This window comes from Trematomus bernacchii, unplaced genomic scaffold, assembly GCF_902827165.1.
Source record: "Trematomus bernacchii unplaced genomic scaffold, fTreBer1.1, whole genome shotgun sequence".
Classification (NCBI taxonomy): Eukaryota; Metazoa; Chordata; class Actinopteri; order Perciformes; family Nototheniidae; genus Trematomus; species Trematomus bernacchii.
This window is the reverse complement of record NW_022987546.1, coordinates 260,723-283,682: the sequence shown is the minus strand read 5'-3', so window position 1 is coordinate 283,682 and position 22,960 is coordinate 260,723. Positions and strand designations below refer to the sequence as shown.

Here is a 22,960-nt window from a genome sequence, read left to right as displayed (position 1 = left end):
CACAATTTAAACCAATGAATGTTGTGTAATTAACAAGGATAAACTGATGTTTTTTAGTGGATGAGTACTGCAGATATAGCTTTAAAATCATTTGATCATTGGTTTTATTATAAAAACTTCAAGACCGAAAATACTGTTTTCACCCTGTGAGGGTTGACGCTAACTTTACATGGACGCTGCCGTTACACGTTCTTCTGGCGAGACCTCAAATCATCTTCGTAATATCTATCAAACTATATATCCTACACATCCACTGGACGTAGATTCTAAAAGTACAATATACACTTCTCGCTAAAAATCTAATCAAAAAGCATTTTAATGGCCAAACTTTTCCACAATTTAGGATTTTCCAGAGAGGGTTTGCATTCAACAGGAGCACTAGAGGTCGAAAACTTAAAAACGTGATTATAGGTCGTAATAAGCGCTTGAACAATCGACCTATTTGGTCATAATAAGGGCTTGAACAATCAACCTATTTGGTCATAATAAGGGCTTGAACAATCGACCTATTTGGTCGTATGAGTTGGAGGACTTGTTGGTTATTATGAACCACACCGCAGTGGCTGCTGGGCTTCAGTAAGGCTTACAGTTATGGGTGTCCCTTACTCACATTTCCCTCTCCTCCTCTGCTGTGGATAAAATTACAATTTCACTCCACTCTGTCTCGACTTAACTTGAGTTGAAGCCACGCAACGCTGTCTTGAACCTGAAGCTTTATTGCCTGCTTTGCTTTAATTAGAATAAATTATTGTCAATGTCATTGAAAGCTATCTTAAAACTACGAGAAATGTGGTTCGGGAAGGGCCAGAAATGTTTCTGCCATATTGAAATATAGCAGCTAAAGCTAGCAGATTAGCCTGGCATTAGAACTGGAAGCACCGGAAAATATCTGAAATTGACATTTCATCTTGTTTATTTAATAAGTCTACAGATGTAGAAACACTTTTGGAACAAAATGTGTGGTTTTGTTGGGAGATCTGTTTCTATTTCTTGCCAACGTTGTCATCTAACAAGAGCTTCTGTTCAGTTTGCTTTAGCATTGGTTGCTGCCAAGTACCAATCAAAGGAGAAGTCACTGTTCCTTGTTGATGTTTGCCATGAATTGCTAACATTATGTAACTAAAACAACAAGATGTGAGCTGTTTCCCACATGTTCCAGTCTTTATGCTAGGCTAAAATAAGATAATAGTTTAGGGAATCTAGCTTAACGCACAAACATTAGTGCTAACAATATTTTCATCGTAGTCTTACAACTGAGCTAATAGGCATGTTTACTGTAATGCAAAAATATTCCTTTAAAGAGGAATAAGATTTGTGCTAAATTGTACAGTAAACATCAAAGATACTGTTCAGTGATGTACCGTACCAATATTGTCTAATAGCTAGCTGAATGTAAAGCATTTACAATGGCACAACAAAAGTAAGAAAAAACGAAATGTATGTGCAGGAGGATGAAACTCACCTTAACATAAACTGGAGGTGTGTTTTATTACAATAATAGGTAACAACACCGTAACACTTTATAAGTGGATGTGTTTGCGTTGTGCAAAAATGCCCAGTGGTTGGAGAGATGCCACCAAAAAGAGCTTCAGCATTAGTGAAATGGAGGTTAAATAAACTTAAATAGAGTAAACATAATTTTCCAGTGTGTCAGTACTGGTGTTGAAGGAAAACTAAAAAGTTGAAAACATGCATTATCATCCAAGAGTTTTGTTCAAAAGATCATACATTTAAGGATACAATATTTATAGGTAAAACATATAATGATCTCAAATTTAATTCATGACATTCAACCAGTTTTAATGTTCCTCTCTTTTAAAGTTATGCTTTCATGTTTTTGGAAAACACAATTTGTGGACTGTGAAATTGGATGTTTTTTTATTTTCTTGGTAGGATTGCAAAATGTTCTCTTTGCAAAAGAAGAGCAAAAATATTAATGTATTGGTGAATCTGAGAAATCCATGGCTACTTACAAAAATAAAAATATGTTTGTTTTTGTATCGCTTCCTGCAAAGGCCCTTTATCTCCATTTAAAATATTCCACAAAGAAATCAGAAGCATCCCATTGTGGAGCCACAGTAGCAGTACATCTTCTTTTATGTGTAGCCCTAATAACTCAAAAACATATCTCGAGGACATTCAAGGAAAGAACAGTATGTACTTTTGCAGAATAATAGCTTAAGTGTAAGAATATCAACTAAGAACATCATCAGATTTCCCCTCAAGGCACAGCAGGATAAATGGGCCACCGGAGCACAAAGTGTGCACAGCAGATACAGTGTAAAGATAAATGCATGAATCCAGAGCTGCAGAGTATGTAGCAGCATGTGAAGGCTTTATTCTGATGCAAGCCAGAACGATGGGTAGTGCTACACATAAAATGTCCCACACACTGCCCCACTTAGGGTCCAACACAAAGCAAAAATGTATGTATTTAGCACACTGGCCTATAAGTGTGTAATACATAATCCACAATATATCTAGATAGCAGCGTTTTTATTTCTGCGTACTACAACGTGCCTTAATCCAAGAACATGCATACAAAAAAAAAACTGTCCACATGTGCGCCAAATCCATGGAGGAAGACACAAACACATGCGCGCAAACACACACTCACACTTTTCAGAGAACACATCTGCCCTGTAAGAGACCCAGAGTAGGACACTGCCAGCTGGCTTTGTTTCAACTTTACACCCCCAGGGATTGGTTCTCCTCCCACAGGCCAAATATGGAAGAGGAGCGTACCTCTGTCTACCCCAATGGGACTGCAAATACACACACACTAAAGTGCACAGTAGGAGCAAAAGCATTAGCCTTATGTGGTCACAAGGTGGCTAGCACCTAAGTCGAAAATATATATCAACCGGCACATCTATGGTCACTATGGCAACAACAGATATTGTGTGTCGGGCGGTGTGAGTCTCGGATTTAGGGGAATAACCCTCTCCGGTCGGTTCACCATGACAACAGAGAGAGTTCAAAGGTCAGATCAGCTGTGGTTAATCCAGACGATCATCGGCAAGACAGACTGGACGAGGGAGTGGGTGGGAGTGGGTGAGAGAGGATCTTCTAGTGCGGAAATAATAGAGAGTATCTGCTCAGATGAAAGAAATGTGGGGGAAGTGATCGGGAGAGAGAAAGAGAGTCATTAAGCAGTTTGCCATGTGCCGGTTATGGACCAAATGTTTGTTTGTTTCTATTTCCTAAAAAATGGCCAACCACCAATCTGAGACTGGCCCATATGATAATTAAGACAAGAATGAACACAATCCTGACACAGCTCGGCCCTGCGCATTGGAGGAACAGAGCAATGACTCTGAGCATCTGCAATCATTACTGTCGCCTTAAGAGCTCATATTAGCGGCTAATAACAAGCAAGCCTAATATTTTGAATTACCAAAACAAAGACGCACATTTGATCAGCTAACCTTAAGTTTCTGCCAATAAAAATGTATTATAGGGTAGATTAGTATTATACAGTCAGGTTGAGGGTGACATACTTTAAAGCCTTTTATTATCTCCATGAAGAGATTCTGCATTTGATTGCAGATGATGCAGTTTGATCCATTCTGGCCATGACTTTTGTAAGGCACCAATGTATGCATGTAAAGTGCAACAGGATGCTTCTTGTAATGGCTTCCTACAGTATATTCTCTTGTGTTGTACTTCGTTTGAATCTTAATGGTTTATAGCACTAATTGTAAATCGCTCAGTCAGCGAGCTAAATGCTATACAATACTGTATGTACTTATTTTATCTACGACTAATAGTATATCTAGTTAATAGAAGAAAAACTTTGACAATCTTGTCACTTTTATACACCGTTAGACACATTCCTCTATTTATTCCTATTTCATTTTCACTGTGATATGTTTGGAAGAGATTGATCAATATATTTTTGAGAAGATATACAATTTATCTGAGAAGAGGTAGAAAAACTTTTATTCCAACTTTATGGGCAACAGTGAACATGACTGCGTAGTGAAAATGTTGTCCTTTGGAAAACCTTGGTCAATTATTTTCATTGAAACAAACAAGTTAAATGTCAGACTTATTTAGTACGGAGTTTGGTAAAAATACTATGGAGGAGCTGCTAGCTGTCCGCTAATGTTTGCTACGCCTTTTTTCTAATAATCCTTTTCAAATTACCAAGATCTGAGAAGCGTAAAATGTAGATTTAAAACTGGACAAAAAGTAAAGTACATTTGGTATAGCTTCTGTCAGAGATCTACAATGATGACGCATACGCAAAGGGTTTACTTCGCTATTACGAAGGGCAACCAAATGAAACAGGCCATTTCATTGAATAAAATTACCGATTTCTTCTAGTTTGAAAATTGTTAGATATTTGAATGCAAAAACTTTACAATGTCTACAATTTAAATGCCGGTTATTAACTAGTTGATATCTACATCTTCTTAACAATTGACTGCATTTGTGTGTGTACTGTTTAATATTGCAGATTAAAGAACATTTATACTAGTTTGCGTCACAGAACTAAGTGTGAAACTCACTTGGCTTTGAAGTTTTTGCAGTGTAATCTAATTCAATGTACTCAATTTAAAGATTGAATGCACATGTTCGGCCTGCATCTTACATCAACTGTAATTCAATAGACTCATGTAGAGAAATATAAATGTATAAATGGATCCATGCATGTAGTGTGTGTGTTTACATGAGCATACAGACCACTGAGCAGAATGTGATTTTGATTCTAATTTAGCCGACTCTGAAGCTTTCACCGTTTCTCACCATGTACACAAGTATGCGTTCTCCTGTGGGATGGAGGGCCAGGGCCTCGTCATACAGGCCTTTGGCTTCTTCCAGTTGGCCCCGGAGCTCGGCTAGGCGACCCCGCTGCAGCATCACCGAGTACGAGCTTGGGAATAGTGCGCTGGCCTCAGCTATGCAGAACTGGGCCTCTTTTAGCCGACCATCCGCCATGAACAACTCCCCTGGAGGAGGAGATGGAGAAGGAGGAAGATGGAGGAGGACAACGAGTGAGAGGGATGAAGAGATGAAGAGAGGAAAAGGGATTTCAAGAAAAAGATGAAGAAGGGATGATAAGGGAGGGAGAGAAAGAAGAGAACCGATTAATCCCATCAGTAGCATGTGTGAGTGACAAATGACTTAACTGTGAGTTCAGCTGAATTATGTTAAAATGTAAACTGGGCAGCGTTTAAATACAAACAAAACCAAACACACATGGGCTCACTCAGCGCTCGGGAGCAGACGGCGTATACAATATATTTGCACAAGGCAGTTTGCTTGCTCTCTAAGAGAAGGTAACACACACACACACACACACACACACACACACACACACACACACACACACACACACACCACACACACACACACACCACACACACACCACACACACACACACACACACACACACACACACACACACACACACACACACACACACACACACACACACACACACACACACACACAGAGAGTGGGAGCAACCAAGTGCCTGGGAAGTCATGAAAGTCCTGTCTAAATATGGCCATCGCAGACTAAAGCTGCCTGCCTCCTTTCTTTGCTGCTGGGAAGATGAGGACAAACCCCCGACATACACACACACACACACACACACACACACACACACACACACACACACACACACACACACACACACACACACACACACACACACACACACACACACACACACACACACACACACACACACACACACACACACACACACACACACACACACACACACACACACACACACACACACACACACACACACACACACACAATGACGCCTACAAGCATGTCAATGTCCAATAAGAGGACCAATATCTGGACGGCATGCTGACGCAGAGAGGGAGATGTCAATCATGGAGTGGACGCTGGGTCAACACCCAGAGAAACCCTGAGAAGTAAAATTGTCAGCTCTAAACACTGTGTGCACGTGTATGTATGTTGTGGGGACAATTTAGTCCCTCACATGGCGGCGACTTGCATTTATTTCGTGGACAAAAAGCAAGTCCTTGTAACCTCAATCCATGCATTTTATGGTGAAGAGTTTAAAGTTAGGTTTAGAATAATCGCACATTATGTCATTTTCTTCCAATAGGGGGATATTGTTTTGGAACTTGTGACGTAGCGTGGGATCATGGGAATTGTTGTCTTCTTTGGTCACCTTCCCAGAATAAAGATTATTTCTTTGTATATTGCTCTGAAAATTTGCACCAGAAACCGTTGTCCTCAGAGGTCTCCTCCTCCCCAAAACAAATGGACCTGGTAAGTATAACCGATAAATCACTTATTAAAGCAGTATCTTTAAAAAAAACAACAACGTTGAAGGTACAGTTTAGTTGTGCTAGCATTAGCTTGTTTTTGTGCTGACTTAAGATCTAGACGTTCGATGAAAAAATCAGTTATCTGATTAAAATATACTGTTAAAGCCCAACCCAGTAAGTCACCTGGTAGAGTGGGTTGCCTGTGTACAAAGGTTGAGTCATTTTTGCAGCCACCCAGGGTTGAATCCGACTCTTTGCTGCGAAAGCTATCCTTCTTTTTTTTTTAACATCATAGTATTGTAAAAGTGTTGCTTGAAGCGGATAAAAAGTCAACAGGCAACCCCATAAAATGTACTGTTAACCTGATGGAAAATAAATTCTCTAGGTTTGTGGTTTATTGAAAATAATTGGGATTATTCAAAATCATAACTGATTTCATATGGAAATGTTACAAATGATATCTTTAAGGTTAAGGTTAGAAGTAGGATTAGGCAAGTAGTAGTTACGGTTAGGGTCAGTCTCCAGGAAATGAATGTTAGCCAAGGTCATGTGACGGAAACACAACTGTGTGTGTGTGTGTGTGTGTGTGTGTGTGTGTGTGTGTGTGTGTGTTACCTTCTCTTAGAGAGCAAGCAAACTGCCTTGTGCAAATATATTGTATACGCCGTCTGCTCCCGAGCGCTGAGTGAGCCCATGTGTGTGTTTGGTAGCGGATGTTTTGTTTGTTTACCTGTGTCTCATGAATGCACAGATGGGAGATACTTAGTGCATGCATGCTACCTCCGTGAGATGAAAAACAGCCATTTCCCAGCCTCCGGTTTACTTTTCATAGCTTCACTTCAGGGGGAAAATGATTCAGTGAATGCTCTCTGGTTATGTAAGGCAATTTTTCTTCTCCTCACCTGAGCTCCCAGGGGAAAAAAATCAGATCACTGCATGAATGTATAATGTCCATTTGTAGGTGTGTTTGGAAGGTTATATGGAGCTAAGTACTGTATATCCATTCTTAAAAACATTCTGTGTGTGTTTTTTCCTAAGTGGCCGATGAGGATGTGAGATTGAGACAGGAAGTGACCGATGAGAAGAGGAATGTGCGCACAGAGGGAGGGGGGTCTGGGGGTACCACTGACTCAGCCTTGAGCTTAAAGACACACCCCTGCTCTCACACGTACACACACTATTTATTTCGAATCAGCAGCGAGCAGTTTTTATTTTGTCTGGACTCCAGAAAGGAAAAGCAGAGATCAAAGGTTGGACATTGAAAATAACCTTTGAATTACAGTCGGCCACAGGGGATGTGACCCAATGACCCCTCAACCCATCTTATCCCGTACTGTAACACACTCTTGTATGCTGGTTGCATCACTGGCTTCACTAGCCTGCTGTATGGGTTTCCATTTTGGTTCTCATGCCTCATACACTCCGGCCCGGGTGGATGGGAGGAGTGTTGTTTGTGCGCAACGTCTCTGTACTCCTCTCTTCATTTCCTGCTAATGCTCCACTCTTCTGTAAACTTCCACAGGCAGACTGAGGCTGAAGGGCTGGAAGTAATAGCAGTATGCATCACTGCCATTCTGCCCTTAATAGAACAGTGGCCACATGTATGCAGGTACAGCGCACTCCTACATAAGGTATGCAGAAATGGTTCTACCCACTGAGATGTCCTTGTTGTTTGTGAAGGCAGAAAATGTCTGCAGTAATCACATTAAATGATGTTGTTTCACACAATAACAAGATTACAAATATATCATCTCAAACGGAAATGATGTTGTCTGTATATCTACAGTACATCTATGATGTTATCACACAGGGTTTTCCAGCCTTTCGCATATTGGTGACCCAGTGATAATTCTGTGATTACATTACTGAAACGTGAAGTAAAGCATATTCAAAAAGTGAATACTAAGTGAATAAACACTATCTCACTCCCCAGAGAGACAGGGCTTGTAAGCAGGTCAGTAAGCTGCATAAGACAGCAGGGGCGGACTGGGGGGAAAAAGTGGCCCGGGGATTAATTGACAGACAGGCCCACTTAATGCGCGGCATGTATCGGCCGGCCGGCGACGAAAGTATGTTACTTAACAAAAAACCCTATGCATTTTATGTTATTTTGGACCATTATTCATATAGTAATCACATTACCTGAGCCCTTGAGTTGCCTAGAGCAAAATAGTTACAGCATATATTTAGTGATCTTTAACAGATCATTGATGCAATAACATTTGGACCAATTTGCCTGACTTGACACATGGAATAAAACATGGGTGTAGGAAGCATCCTCAATGTGGGTGAGACAATTTAACAGGGGGTGTGGGCAGGTGGTGGACCTCACCTCCTCTAGGGGGGTCCGGGGGCATGCTCCCCCGGGAAGATTTTTTTTTAAATGTTGAAGTTAAATGCATCAATCTGGTGCACTTTGAGAGCAAAATTAGGGACTAAATCTATGGATACATCTCTCAACACCCATATGAAACAGAACTGTAAACAGATTTACTTTAACATTTATTTGAACAGCAAGTGGAGGCAAAAGTGACTGCACCCAAAACAATAAACCTGCTAGCTAACTAGCCTAAACTCAGTAACAGAATGTGGGCAACACGTTCTTCTCCACAGCCGCGCGACCTCTGAGTCAGACGTCACTTCCCCCTTTTCTATCCTACAGGTACAGCCACTCCCCCTGAACCCCGTGTCCCTGCCAACCCCCCCCCCTCCCCTATGCAAGCCCCTCCCTCTGAACCCAGGGCTCGCTACAATACTGTATACTGCAGGGTTGCCAACTTTGGGTACCTGGCTGGAGTGAGATTTTGATATCATGGGTTTAATTCGGTTTAATTACACATATGCGCACGAAATGACTGCTATCGTGTCAGCAGCGAGACCTTAGCATATATATAGGATATATATACAATATATACAAATACACAATAATGGACACAGACTATAAAGGGCACACAGTTTCATTCACTAATGAAAGTCAAACATGTTTGTTTCCACTGTTTTATTGTGTGCCTGTCGCGATAAGCAATTAATTGACTTATCGTACGATAAATAAAAATGAACTCGATAACTTTTCTGACCTCGATAAATTTCCATTTACATGAGGATGTGACTAGCAGTTTGAAAGGATGTACTTGAATTATTATTATATATTATCATTATGTCAGTGGTCTAAAATGGTCATACAACGGTGCCGACAATATTATCGTTTATCGCAATAATTTCCGGGAAAATGTATCCAACAAAATTAATTATCGTGAGAGGCCTATACATGAAACACACACACACAAACAAATCTACAGACTTACTCCAAACTGCCAAATATATTAATTAACACACTCTCACTCTCATATACTCTTTGACTCTATTTTGGCCTAGTAGAACAATAAGCAGCAGACTTTTACTTTTTTATCATTTCTACTGGATCTTAGATCTGCAGTTGCAGTTGCGGCTCCAGAGTATTTTTGTTGGGTAATCTATGGTAGGGCTAACCCATACAGTGGTGGGGCTCAAGTCAGTATTTGCAATGTAATTACATACACGCTCCCCCCGACAGTGAAACGCCACGCGTGAGGTTTAGATTATTTCCCTGTCTCTCTCAATCCAAATTGAACTGTATGAAATAAAAAGGCACATTTGTCTTGTAGTAAATAAAAAGGGCGACCTGGAGCCAATCCTGCAATTTCCCCACAGGTGAAAGAGTAGACATGCTGAAAACCCAACCCCTGCAGGGGGGTCTGGGGGGATTCTCCCCCAGGAGATTTTTTTAAATACTAACATCAAATACACATTCTGGTACTCTCTTGAGAAGAAAAATAAATAAATCTATTACTACATATTTAAAAAAATGAATGCCATTTTAGTTTTGTGTTACTTTGTTCTGAAAGCTGAACCTGCTGCTCCTCACAGAGAGAAGAGGGAAGAGGCTGTGTGAATTACTTACATTGTGGATAAGGGTGGATAGCCCCCATTGTTCTGTGTGTCAAAATGAAAGACAGCCCACACACCTATCAATGATCAAACCGTGGGGTCTTATTTCATTACGTGTTGATTTCTATCAACACGTAATGTTGTATCGATGATATGAGATGTACTACCGCAAAAGTATTCTCCGTCGGGACTTCCTGCAACAACACCACGCCGTTATCGTGATTCTGATTGGCCAGAAGACATTATCAAAGATGTTCTAATGAGAAGACGATCACTACGTGACAAAAGTTTTCAAAACCGTTTCTTGTCTTCGGTATTCTTGCTTTTGGCGTGAGAATAGTTTGGGCAGCGTGAGAGCGTGAGATTGAGAGTGAAAGCGTGTGTCACACGCCAGATGCGGGAGAGTTGGCAACCCTGGTATACTGTATACACAAACTATACAAAAACGCCTTCACACTTTGGAGCTTGTTTATCCATCTGTAAGCAACTGCCATGCTAGGTCTCTCATACCCCTTTCACACCGGCGCTTTTCCAGCTCCTGCTGGGAGCTCGAGCCTGAAAAGCGCTGGTTTTTCCTGTTCACGCCGCAGCGGCGGCACGTCATAGCTCCGGAATGCGGTTCACTTCCAGCTCCAAAAAGTTGTCGGTCCAGTGGCAAGAGCTTCGGAGCTATGACGCGGCGTCGCTTACGTCTCTTACGTCGAGGCGTGCAGGAAACCTTACTTTGACCATCCGTTCGCTGTTATTGATCATTGTGGAGATACATGGGCTATACAGGTTGTCATGTCCGACTATCAGAAGTAGAATCATAATGAAAAATACGCCGGTAAAATGTGCCTATAGAAAACGGCTTAGCAAGTAGTCAGTTTAGCTTCGGTTGCTATGCTAACATCACCCATGTTATACCAGAGAAACTTTCATTACAGCGTTGTGATGCCAAACAGCGTCAATTCAGACTGACACACATTCACTTAAGGGGAACTGGGGATATGTATCAGCTGCTTGTGTGACAGTCAGACAGTGAATACTTTAGAGCCGTGTGAGCTAACCCGGAGCTAACGGGAGAATAAACTCCCGTGGAAGAGCAGCCAGCACTGTAGCGGTCGGTAAATGCCGCTGAAACACATTAATAAACAATGAACCACGGCACTCTGGAGAAAAGTATAAGGTTGGAGAAGTCGTTATTTAATTTAATCTGGCTTCGTATGATTAAAAGCAACACGATCATCGACCCGATGCAGTCCCCGGCCCGTTGTTGTTGTGGGAGAAAATCAGCGACGTAAACTGTGACGTCATGACGCAGCAGCGGCAGCTCTGGGCAGTGTGAACAGAGCGGGAGCTGAAAAGGGAAACGGGAGCTGAACCAGAAAAGCTCTCGCGAGGAGCTAGAAAGTGAAAAGCGCCGGTGTGAAAGCCGCATCAGTCACTCACTCCTGATCGTTCACTGCGCAGTGACAGCTGCTACGGGCCTGATGTGTGAAAGTGAAACTATCTGATAGATAGAACATAGGTAGCCTATCAAAACGGCCCAGCCCAGCCCAGTTCCGGCCACAGCCCTCCAAATGTGGGCCGGTAGGATTTAGGTAAGCAAAAAAAAAAAAAAAAAGGGAGTGGCCGGAACACTTACAAATGTGGGCCGGTAGGATTTAGGCAAAAAAAAGAAAACACATTTTTTAGGCCCTCCGGCCCACGCACAGCACCGGCCCACCGGGAAAACTGCCGGTATTCCCAATGGCCAGTACGCCCCTGTAAGACAGTCAGGCTGCACAGCTTTCTCAGCAGCATCTGCATAGCACACTCACAGCATACTGTGTGTGTGGAGAAGATTTCCATTCATAAATTGCAATCAGATAGTCATGCTTTGATTTCAGGGCCGTGTAATTTTTGTCAGTTTGATTTTTTCGTTTAAACCAAAAGCCAGTTTTTGATTTAAAACGAAAAAACGGAAAACCAAAGCCGTTTTCCCGTTTTTGTTGTCTGAATCAAAAGACGGATAACGAGAAAACCTAATAAAAAAAAGTCTGTGTACGTTTTGTTAGTTTGATTTTTCGTTTGAACCAAAAAACGAAAATACCAGCCTTTTTTCGTTTTAAATCGAAAACAAAAAAACGGGAAACCAAAGCCGTTTTCCCGTTTTTGTTGTCTGAATCAAGAAACGGATAACAAGAAGACCTAATTAAAAAAACGGTCCGATTTTGGTTTTTGATAACAACTTCATTCAATTTTCCATTTTGTATTGAGTGCCACAGTGACGCGTCCTAAAACCCGGAAGTAAGTTAGCATTTTACCACTTCCGGTTCCTTCGTCAAAAAACCAATGCAATTTCTCCATAGGATTTTGGAAAATAGCTCGAAATAAGGTCTGTGGTTGACACAAATTGAAGAGACAGATCACGTTTTGTTCAGCCGGATAATATCCACATGTCTACCCTACTTTTATAATTTTCTAATCATAAATCTAATCGATAGATTTATGAGCGATTGATTTATGATGTGTCACTGTGGCACTCTATAGAGAGGCAAAGTCCCGCCCATCTACTTCCGACCCATGGGACCTTATTTCGGAAAAATTATGTATTGAAGTCAATGGGGAGAGAAAACGTATCTTTCGATCCCGTTTGAATTGTGCCATGAATTACACATATGATGTTTGTCAATCTTAAAAAATCATTTCCAAGTAAAAAAAGTCACAGTTTGTCGTAAAACTGTTGAAATATAAGACTATGAAAAATACGCAACTAGAAAGAGTCGCGTAAGTTATGTCATAACTGATGTCATAATTGTTTTCCTCCACTAAATATAAGAGATAGCTAAGATAAGATAACTTTAACAAGATGCCTCTGTGCTTAGTACCAGGTTGTAATCATGCAGGTATGCAACAAACATGACGTTGTCACCAGTTTATGGTTGTCACAAAGCGACAAGCTGGACACTGGATTTACAGACACAGTACAAACCGAAAGTCGTACAAACCGGAAGTCAGCGAAATAAAGTTATGCACAGAGCTTGCATACTTGTATTATTCTCTATAAACGCATATCTGCATGTGAATGCAGAAATAAACGTATCCTCGTCAGACTTCTGGGTTCCAGGATTGAACTTTTACAGCATTGCCATTATATCCTCGTGTTTTTTATTTTGAAATATGTTCTTTAACTTCCGGTCCACCGGACTGCTTTTCTTCATTCTTCAATACAAAACGGAAAATGTAATGAAGTTGTTATCAAAAACTAAAATCGGACCGTTTTTTAAATTAGGTCTTCTTGTTATCCGTTTTTTGATTCAGACAACAAAGACGGGAAAACGGCTTTGGTTTCCAGTTAATGATTTAAAACGAAAAAAGGCTGGTATTTTTATTTTTTGGTTCAAATGAAAAATCAAACTAACAAAACGTACACGGACCTTTTTTTAATTAGGTTTTCTCGTTATCCGTCTTTTGATTCAGACAACAAAATCGGGAAAACGGCTTTGGTTTTCAGTTTTTTAGTTTTAAATCAAATACGAGAAAAGGCTGGTATTTTTGTTTTTTGGCTTTTGGTTTAAACGAAAAATCAAACTGACAAAACGTACACGGGCCTTTCAGTTACCTTCGCTAAGGCGGCTATGTTTTTGTCTCACTTAGTCTTTCAGCCTGATTATTGGAAATATACCGATGTTCATAAACAATTGATGGAAGGGTGTAGCATGGTCCTTGGAATAAACCGTTAAAACAAGAGGATCCAAATTACGAAGAGGATACACAAATGATTTTTCATTTTTGTTTAGGTTGCGAGATTGGGAATTTGTTGCAATTTGCTGCATTCAGGTGATGTCATAATAATCTGAAATTGTAGTTTAAATATGGGAAATGGGGACAACAACTCGAAAAGAGAAATAAATGCGTTGTTTAAACGCTCTAAGCAATAAAGTCAACCACAACTTCTTGATAGCATCTACTACAACTTCAAATTCATAAACACATCAAATTCCAAAGAAAAACTTCCCAACTCGGGAAATGGGAGCATGTGGATGCACAATTAGCCTTGACAGAGTTTTTAGCTCTCCAGGTGCCTTTCTTATCTGGATTTGTTTAGTGAAGTTATTCCTAACATGGAGGGTCCAGGTTTCCATCTCAATACATTAAGCTTAACCATAAGGGGTCCAATAATTGATCCATGAGGTACACCACATTGTCTATCTCCAGTTGACAAAGAGAAGTCAAAGCTTTCCTGTTTGTCAAGTAGGATAGAAGTGATTAGATGCTAATGTTAGTTGGATGAGATGGACTCAAAAAGTATTGATTTAAGCATTTAGGGATAGCAATATCTGACTCACTATCATGACCCTCTGACTTTTCCTATAGAGCCTTCATGAGGTTGACATTTGTTGTTTTGGGAGAACTGTTTTGATAACTATTGATCTATTGACCCCTTGCTGTTAAATACCAACCAACTATGTGCAATATGTGCTATATGTGCAATATATATATATGCCGTTAATAACTGTGCAATGTATACCTGGCTGCTAAATCCTAAGAACTGTTACAGGATGTGTATTTTGTAAATTGTGTAACTTGCTGTTAAATACCAACCAACTATGTGCAAAATGTGCTATATGTGCAATATATATATATATATATATATATATATACAGTATATATATGCCGTATAACTTTTTTTAACTTAGTACTTTTTAATGCATGTAATATATGTAACATATTATGTAACATTAGGCTGTCTGTGGCTCTTTCTGCTGTAACAACTTAAATGTCCCCTCTGTGGGACTAATAAAGGTATTCTGATTCTGATTCTTATTCCCCTCTTGGGTCCATATTTAGAAAGCACGGCATCGCATTCCACTGCTATGCTGATGCTAGCCAGATTTATGTCCCACTAACAAAAAAGGAGGGTTACTCAATTAGCCCACTGCTAAAGTGTCTAGAGGACATAAAGGCCTGGATGGCGTGCAACTTCCTACTGAATGAAGGAAAAACAGAAGTAATGGTTTTTGGTAGCACCACTGGCACCACTTCTGTAGACCTGGGTTCCCTGGCTCAGTACACCAAGCCCACCATTACGAACCTTGCCATTCAAATGGACCGTGAACTAAAACTTGAGAGTCAGATTAAATGTGTGGTAAAAACAAGCTTTTATCACCTGAGGCAGCTAGCCAAAGTAAAACCTTTTCTCTCCAGACAGCAGTTTGAGACAGTAACCCACGCCTTTGTCACCACTCGGCTGGATTACTGTAACTCTCTCTACATGGGGGTCAGTGGGTCCTCCCTCGCTCGTCTGCAAAATGCCGCAGCAAGGCTTTTAACTGGCACATTTTCCCCATTTTGGCTTCGCTCCACTGGCTGCCAATACATTTTAGGATTCATTTCAAAATCCTTTTGTTTACTTTTAAATCCCTAAATGGCATGACCCCACCATATCTTTCTGAGCTGCTACACCCTTACACGCCCAACCGCCCTCTCAGGTCAGCGGATCAACTGCTCCTGAATGTGCCCAGAACCAAGTCAAAGCTCAGAGGGGGCCGTTGCTTCTCTGTAGCGGCTCCCACACTGTGGAACGATCTGCCCCTGCACATCAGACAGGCCGCCACACTGCCTGCTTTTAAATCGCTTCTTAAAACCCACCTCTTCTCCTTAGCATATTAACATCTTTTAGAGCGTTGCTTTTATTGCTTTTAAATTGTCTATTGTTTTTACTTGTACTTGTTTTATGGTGTGGGGGCTGTGCTGTGTTATTTTTTGTATGTTTTGTTTTGTTTATTTGCCTGTACAGCACTTTGGTCTGGAGGTTTAAAGTGCTATATAAATAAAACTGTATTGTATTGTATTGTATTATTTCCATGAAATTTGGTTGAGACATTAAAATCCTTCTTACGATACATTTTAATGACTTGGTCTATCCCTTTGAGTTTGAGTAAAGTACCGAATCACAAAATACAATTTTCACGGTGATTCCAATTCCGTGTTAAGAAAAAAATGTGTGTTTGATGCCATACCAGCTTGAAGCCAAATGCGTTCCAGGATGGTCCAGATGTAGGTGGGTCCTTGGCGACGGGTGGAGCTGATGTCCGACACCTCAGACAGCGCTGCTTCCAGACGGGACACTGCCACTGACGTAGGACTCAGCGAACCTGTATGGCAAGGTGTAGGGATTAAAATATGCCAACGGTTGAAAATCAAACATTATCTGTTTATATAATTTTAATAGATTTCCTGTCACTAAATGGCAATACAACTAACCCCTGGCCCTGGTATGATCACTGGTGGGGAGGTGAGTCAGATCATTGATATTTAATGTGTCCGGCAAACATAGTGTCAATCCAGAATAGGTGAAATGCCAGGGGATTCGGACTGACCTACAATTCACCTTTCTAACTGGTATTTACACCAGAAGAAAAGGAGGATGTTTTTAATTTAAAATAATCAATTCAACATGCTGCAATTTCAAGTGACATGACTTTAATCAGAGAGAGAGCACACCGGAGGAGGCGTCCTGGAAGTCTGGCAGGGTGAGGTGGATGGAGTGTTTCCTTGGTCCAGAGCTGACCTCTGCCCTGTCAGCCATCGGTATACTGCTGCTGTCATCTGTCTCACTGAAACACAGTTGTACAGGACAATCACAGTGAATCAACATGATCACAAGCACAGATATACACTACATGTTATTACCTTGTAGGTGTAGAGTTTACTGAGAGCGTGTTAAATGAGAGCAGGTTTCTACACGGACCCTCACTATTGCGGTAAGCGTGTTGTCACTTCCGGTTGTTGTTGTCATCTCCGGGTATCCTGTGTGCCTGTTCTGCTGCTGATAGCTTATATTATCTTAAATCGATCGTTTTAAAATTCTTGATCACGCCAGCTACCTGACGTTGTAATCACACGTTACTACAGCTTAAGCACTCACAACTCTCCTTCTCTTAGCGACTGTAACTCCACAGTTGCTTACACTCCTTTCGGGTTTGCTAAACGGTAGCTACTTTAGCTTGATAGCTAGCCATGGCTCTTTCCCCACCCTCGGGTGCTATTTCCTGCTCTACCTATCTCATGTTTGGTTACTTCCCTACCTCCTTTACTGGTACCGATACATGTATTAAATGTAGTATAGTTGTTAGGTTGGAGGCGGGAATCATAGGCATAGAAGCCCGGCTCCGCATTTTAGAAAGTAACTCAGCTACAGTAAAGCCCATGTTAGTCGGTGCGGACCGGCAAGAGGTAGCTCCTATTAGCCATCCCCCGGGCAACTCCCGAGCAGCCGGGAGACTGGGTGACTGTTCAGAAGAGGCATTACACGAAACCCACAGGTCCCCACCAACCCGTTCACGTATCTAACAGATTTTCCCCACTCAACGAGGCACCCGCTGAGAAGCCAACTCTGGTTATTGGTAGCTCTCTCGGAAGGGGGCCGCAGGAGCGGGCAAGGGCCCCAACGAGGGCGAGGGCATCCCCACCAGGGGGTGGGGGGCGGGCCATGGAACGGGCCGTCGTAAGGGGGCCGCAGGGGGCCGTGGTAGGCGTCATGGCGAACAAAGACGACATCCGCCAACCGTAGAAAGCTGGGTCGCTGTGCTGCGACGTGGGGAGGGGCGTGAATGTCCCGGTGGTCCCCAGCAGGGAGGAGCGCTGCCCGGCCGCAGGCGAGGGCACAGCGGCGGCGGGCACAAAGTCCTCGGGAGGAAGGAGCGGTATCCCCGGGAGGCAGGAGCAGTATCCCCGGGAGGAAGGAGCAGTATCCCCGGGAGGAAGGAGCCGGGGAGAGGCCAGACGGGTCCAGAAGTGCGCCACCCAGGCGCCGATGACAGCGTGGGCGACGTCCGAAGCCGCCGCCGAGGTGAACCGTGAGCCGCGGTTAGAGGAGAGGCCAGACAGGGTCCCGAGGTGGTGAAACAGTGAGAGTGTCCACACGAGGCCGACCAGACATGGTCGAACCTCCTCTCCGGCACTGGAAAAAGCTCAAAAGGGTCGTCCTGTCCACGATCAAAAACAGGTAGGTGAGATTGTGAGAGGATCCACACGAGTTCGACCAGACATGGTCGAACCTCCTCTCCGGCACCACAAAAAAAAGGGTTAACAGTTGGATGTTAACAGATGGATGAAGTCAGCCGTTAGCTGCTAGCCGTTAGCTGTCAGTCGTCGTTAGCTGCTAGCCGTTAGCTGTTAGTCATCGTTAGCTGTTAGCCGTTAGTCGTTATCGACGGCCGTTAGCTGTAAGCCGTTAGCCGTTAGTCGTTGTCATCGGCCCCGGAGCCCCTGCTAGGTGGCGTGCCTCTACCAGGGAAGGTGCCGCTGCGTGACGGGGCCAGCACCTCAGGGGTAAAACGCCGGGCGGCCAGGAAGAACCGGTCAGCTCCTTCGGCTAAAGCGCGGGGCTCAACACTAGCCGTGTTAGCGAGCGCATGCGGCCGCATGTCCCGAAGAAACAGTCCCATGAACAAGAAGTCGGGTTCTTCCGTACCTAGCAGGTCGTGTATCGTCTCCATGTGGTCGGAAGGCTTGCTGTCTCCCAGTGCTGAAACAATGTGGAAATGGCGAGCGTCGTCCTCGGCCATTCCGCGGAGGGCGAACTGAGCCTCAGTCCGTGCGAACGCCGCAGCCGCAGACGTCTCCAAAAATCTCCGGCAGATTGAGAAAAACAGCGTTTTTTGCCATGTTCGGTTCAGTCTCGGATACTTCTGCGAGACTTATGTCAGGGTCACCAATGTAGTGCAGAGAGACGGGAGTCGGTGTAACGAAGGTACAAAGTTGGCTTTATTGAGCAGCAGAAACACACATGTAGTCGGCTCGAAGCCCGGGAAGAGAAGGGAAGGAAAGAAAGGAGGGCACACAGTACGTACAGACAACATATATGTCTGTGTGGAACAATCATGGGCGTAATTTCCACTGGGGACAGGGGGGACATGTCCCCCCCACTTTTCCAAATCCCATTTGTGTCCCCCCCACTTTTTAAATGTGTTTATTATTTATTTTTTACGCAAGCGGTCGTCACGTCTGTGTGTGTGTGGCACGAGCGGATCTTGTGAGAGAGAGATAGAAAGAGAGAGAGAGAGAAAGAGAGAGAGAGACATAGAGAGTTAAGGGGGTTGTTGTTAGCATTTGGTGCTAGCTCGGAGCTAACAGAGATTAGTAGCTGTTTCAACAATAAGGAGAGGGAGAGCTCTTTCCTGTCGGACTTTGAGAGACTGAGAGAGAGAGAGAGAGAGAAATAGAGAGAGAGAGAGAGACAGAGAGAGAGACTGAGAGAGTTACGTGGGTTGTTGTTAGCATCTGGTGCTAGCTCGGAGCTAACGGAGATTAGAAGCAACAGCGGTAATTAAAGTTTAAAAGTCTCAAAAATGCTACAACTACTGTCACAAACTGGATGAATGTGAAGTATTTTGTTAAAGGAGGATGAAAGCGTAATTAAGGAGCACTATTGGAGTGACTTTGATGGCTATTGGACTCAGGATTAATTAATTTGGATTCCCGCTGTATGAAGAAATTAAAGGACGGCGCAAGTGGAAACAATTCACAAAGGGATTAAACTGTTTAAAACACATGCTCAAAGTAAGCCGGATTTTGCCGATGTGTTTATGTGGATACAAAAATCGTAAATAATCTACAAAATGGAGGAGATCGATCTGATCGGAGCAACTGTGACAAATAATCTGAAACCGGCATGGACAATGACTATGTTTTAAAAATGCGCTTATCCAGAAAAGCCTGGTTTGGACACTTTACGGGCAGAAGAAACATTTCTATTAAAGAAAGAATTATACATTTATGTCTTTTTATGCCTATAATAGCTACTAACTTGAATTTTTATTCAAATTAATTCATCAATTATTTGATCGCGCCCCCCAGGTTGGGAACCACTTCCCTAGAGGATGTGAGGTAATCACAAATAAAACAGGTTCACATGGATAGGATACTAGATAAGTGTGCACACTCATTATATACACTACACATTTTTCTTGGATTTGTTAACACTATAATATATTTGTAGAAAGGCAGGAAATGGAATTAAATTGAGAAAATGTTTCATTGCGGAGGACCCCCTGTTTTGTGTCCCCCCCCACTTCTCAAACCAAAGTTACATCGTTGGGAACAATACCCCCAACCCGTAGTTCCATGAGTGAATTATGTCAATCACTACAGTCTCTTAAACATAAGATCCCTAGCATCTAAAGCAATATTGGTAAATGATTTAATATCAGATTATATTATTGATATATGCTGTCTCACTGAAACTTGGTTGAGACATGAAGAATATGTCAGCATAAATGAGGCCACTCCACCCAGCCATATCAATACTCATATTCCTCGAGGCACAGGCCGAGGAGGTGGAGTTGCAGCCATCTTTGACTCAAGTTTACTTAAATGATAATTAAATGATACCTCCTTTGAAAGCCTTGTTTTTAGTCTTACGCATCCGACCTGGAAAACATTGCAGCCAATCTTATTTGTTACAGTGTACCATGCACCAGGTCCTTATTCAGAATTGTTATCAGAATTCTCTGAGTTTTTATCAACTTTGGTACTTAAAACAGATAAAGTAATTATCGTAGGTGACTTTAATATTCCTGTTGACGACGATAAAAACAGCCTTACTGTTGCATTTAACTCTATATTAGATTCTATTGGTTTCCGTCAGAGTGTAAATAAACCAACCCACTGTTATAATCACACTCTCGACCTTGTTCTGACTTATGGTATTGAAATTGAGCAACTATTAGTCGAACCGCATAATCCTGCTTTATCCGACCATTTTTTAGTAACTTTTGAAGTACTGTTAATAGATTACAAACCATTAGTCAAAAGTTCCTGCAGCAGAAACCTATCTGTTAGCGCTATTGCTAAATGTAAGAAAGAGATTCCATCAATACTTAACTCGATAGCTTGTCTGTATGTAAGGGAGGAAACTTATACAAAATGTACACCACCCCAAATTGATCTTGTTGTTGATAGTGCTACAGATGCGCTGCGAACAAATGTAGACTCTGTTGCTCCTTTGAAAAAGAAGAAAATAAAACAACATAGACTACTGTAGCTCCATGGCATAATGCCGAAACCCGCAAAAAAAGCAAAAGTCGAGACAACTTGAAAGGATATGGCGTTCCACTAAACTTGAAGAATCTCGTTTAATTTGGCATATTACTCTCAATGAATATAAGAAAGCACTGCGTAAAGCGAGAGCAGCTTACTACTCTTCATTAATAGATGAGAATAAGAATAATGCAAGATTTATTTTCAGCACTGTAGCCAGGCTGACAGAGAGCCATAGCTCGATTGAGCCTTCCCATAGCACTCAGTAGTAATGATTTTATGTGCTTTTTTAATGATAAAATTGTTACTCTAAGAAACAAAATTAATGACTTCTTGCCTTTGACCAGTATAGTGTTATCAACAGCTCCCGGAAATGTAAGTTCTAATATTACACTAGATAGTAAATTAGAATGCTTTTCAGCCATAAACCTTGAACAATTGAATTAAATGATTCTTTCCTCTAAACCAGGGGTGTCAAACTCAATTTCATCACGGGCCACATCAGCATTATGGTTGCACTCAAAGGGCCGGTTGTAACTTTAAGACTATATAAAAAGACATATATAAATATTGAATATATATAAAATAATATATTATATTACATTATTGCCTCTGCATTGGATTATTATCGGAGAGGGTAATAACTTCATAATTAACTACGTCTGAAAGCAGAAGTCTAGGGCAAATAATTGCAAGTCTCTTCAGTAAGAATGTCACAATATGATTTTAAAAGAAAAGCCACATTCTGGAAAAACATTGATTGTGACATTTTGAAAAAGAGAAGTGACATTTTGAAAAAAAGTCAAATTCTGAGAAAAAGTCAAATTTGAGATGCATTATGGGACATGTCGTTTATGGGCAACGTGCTTCTGTAAAGTAGCATGTAACCGTATAATAAACATATTATATTCTTTGCAAGCTATTGTGGGGCCACATAAAATGAAGTCGCAGGCCGGATTTTGCCCCCGGGCCTTGAGTTTGGCACCCCTGCTCTAAACCATCAACGTGTATCTTAGACCCGATTCCAACTAAGCTGTTAAAGGAAGTTTTTCCATTAATTAGCACTTCTTTATTAAATATTATGAATATGTCTTTATTATCAGGCTATGTTCCACAATCATTCAAAGTAGCAGTGATAAAACCGCTTCTTAAAAAGCACAACCTCGATCCAGAGGTTTTAGCCAACTATAGACCTATTTCTAATCTTCCGTTCCTCTCAAAAATGATTGAGAAAGCAGTCGCAAAACAGTTGTGTGATTACTTAAAAAACAATGATTTATTTGAAGATTTTCAGTCTGGCTTTAGAACACATCATAGCACAGAGACAGCTCTGGTTAAAGTCACAAATGACCTTCTAATAGCCTCAGACAAGGGACTTGTCTCTATTATTGTTTTGCTCGATCTCGGTGCTGCATTTGATACTATCGACCATGATATCTTATTGCAAAGACTAGAGCACTTAGTTGACATAAAGGGAACTGCTTTAGGATGGTTTAGGTCCTATCTATCTGAGCGCTCTCAGCTTGTGTGTGAGCCATGGAGTGCCACAGGGCTCAGTGCTTGGACCTATTTTGTTAACATTATATATGCTTCCAATATTATAAGGAATCACTCTGTACATTTTCATTGTTATGCGGATGATACTCAACTATATTTATCCATCAAGCCTGATGAAACCAATCATCAAAATAAAATTCAAGACTGCCTCAAGGACTTAAAAACATGGATGACCTTAAGTTTGTTGATGTTAAACACGGCCA

General features: G+C 41.7%; 1 protein-coding gene across 1 annotated transcript in view; it reads right to left on the bottom strand.

The window, feature by feature from the left end:
• Positions 1-22,960, bottom strand: part of ttc7a (tetratricopeptide repeat domain 7A) — a 77,033-nt gene that overhangs the window by 14,320 nt on the left and 39,753 nt on the right. Inside the window, exons 17-19 of the mRNA XM_034122642.1 lie at positions 16,662-16,774; positions 16,178-16,312; positions 4,753-4,955 (exon numbers count right to left, since the gene is read on the bottom strand). Of these exons, the coding sequence (XP_033978533.1) occupies positions 4,753-4,955; positions 16,178-16,312; positions 16,662-16,774 (451 nt within the window). The remainder of the gene's footprint in view (positions 1-4,752; positions 4,956-16,177; positions 16,313-16,661; positions 16,775-22,960) is intronic.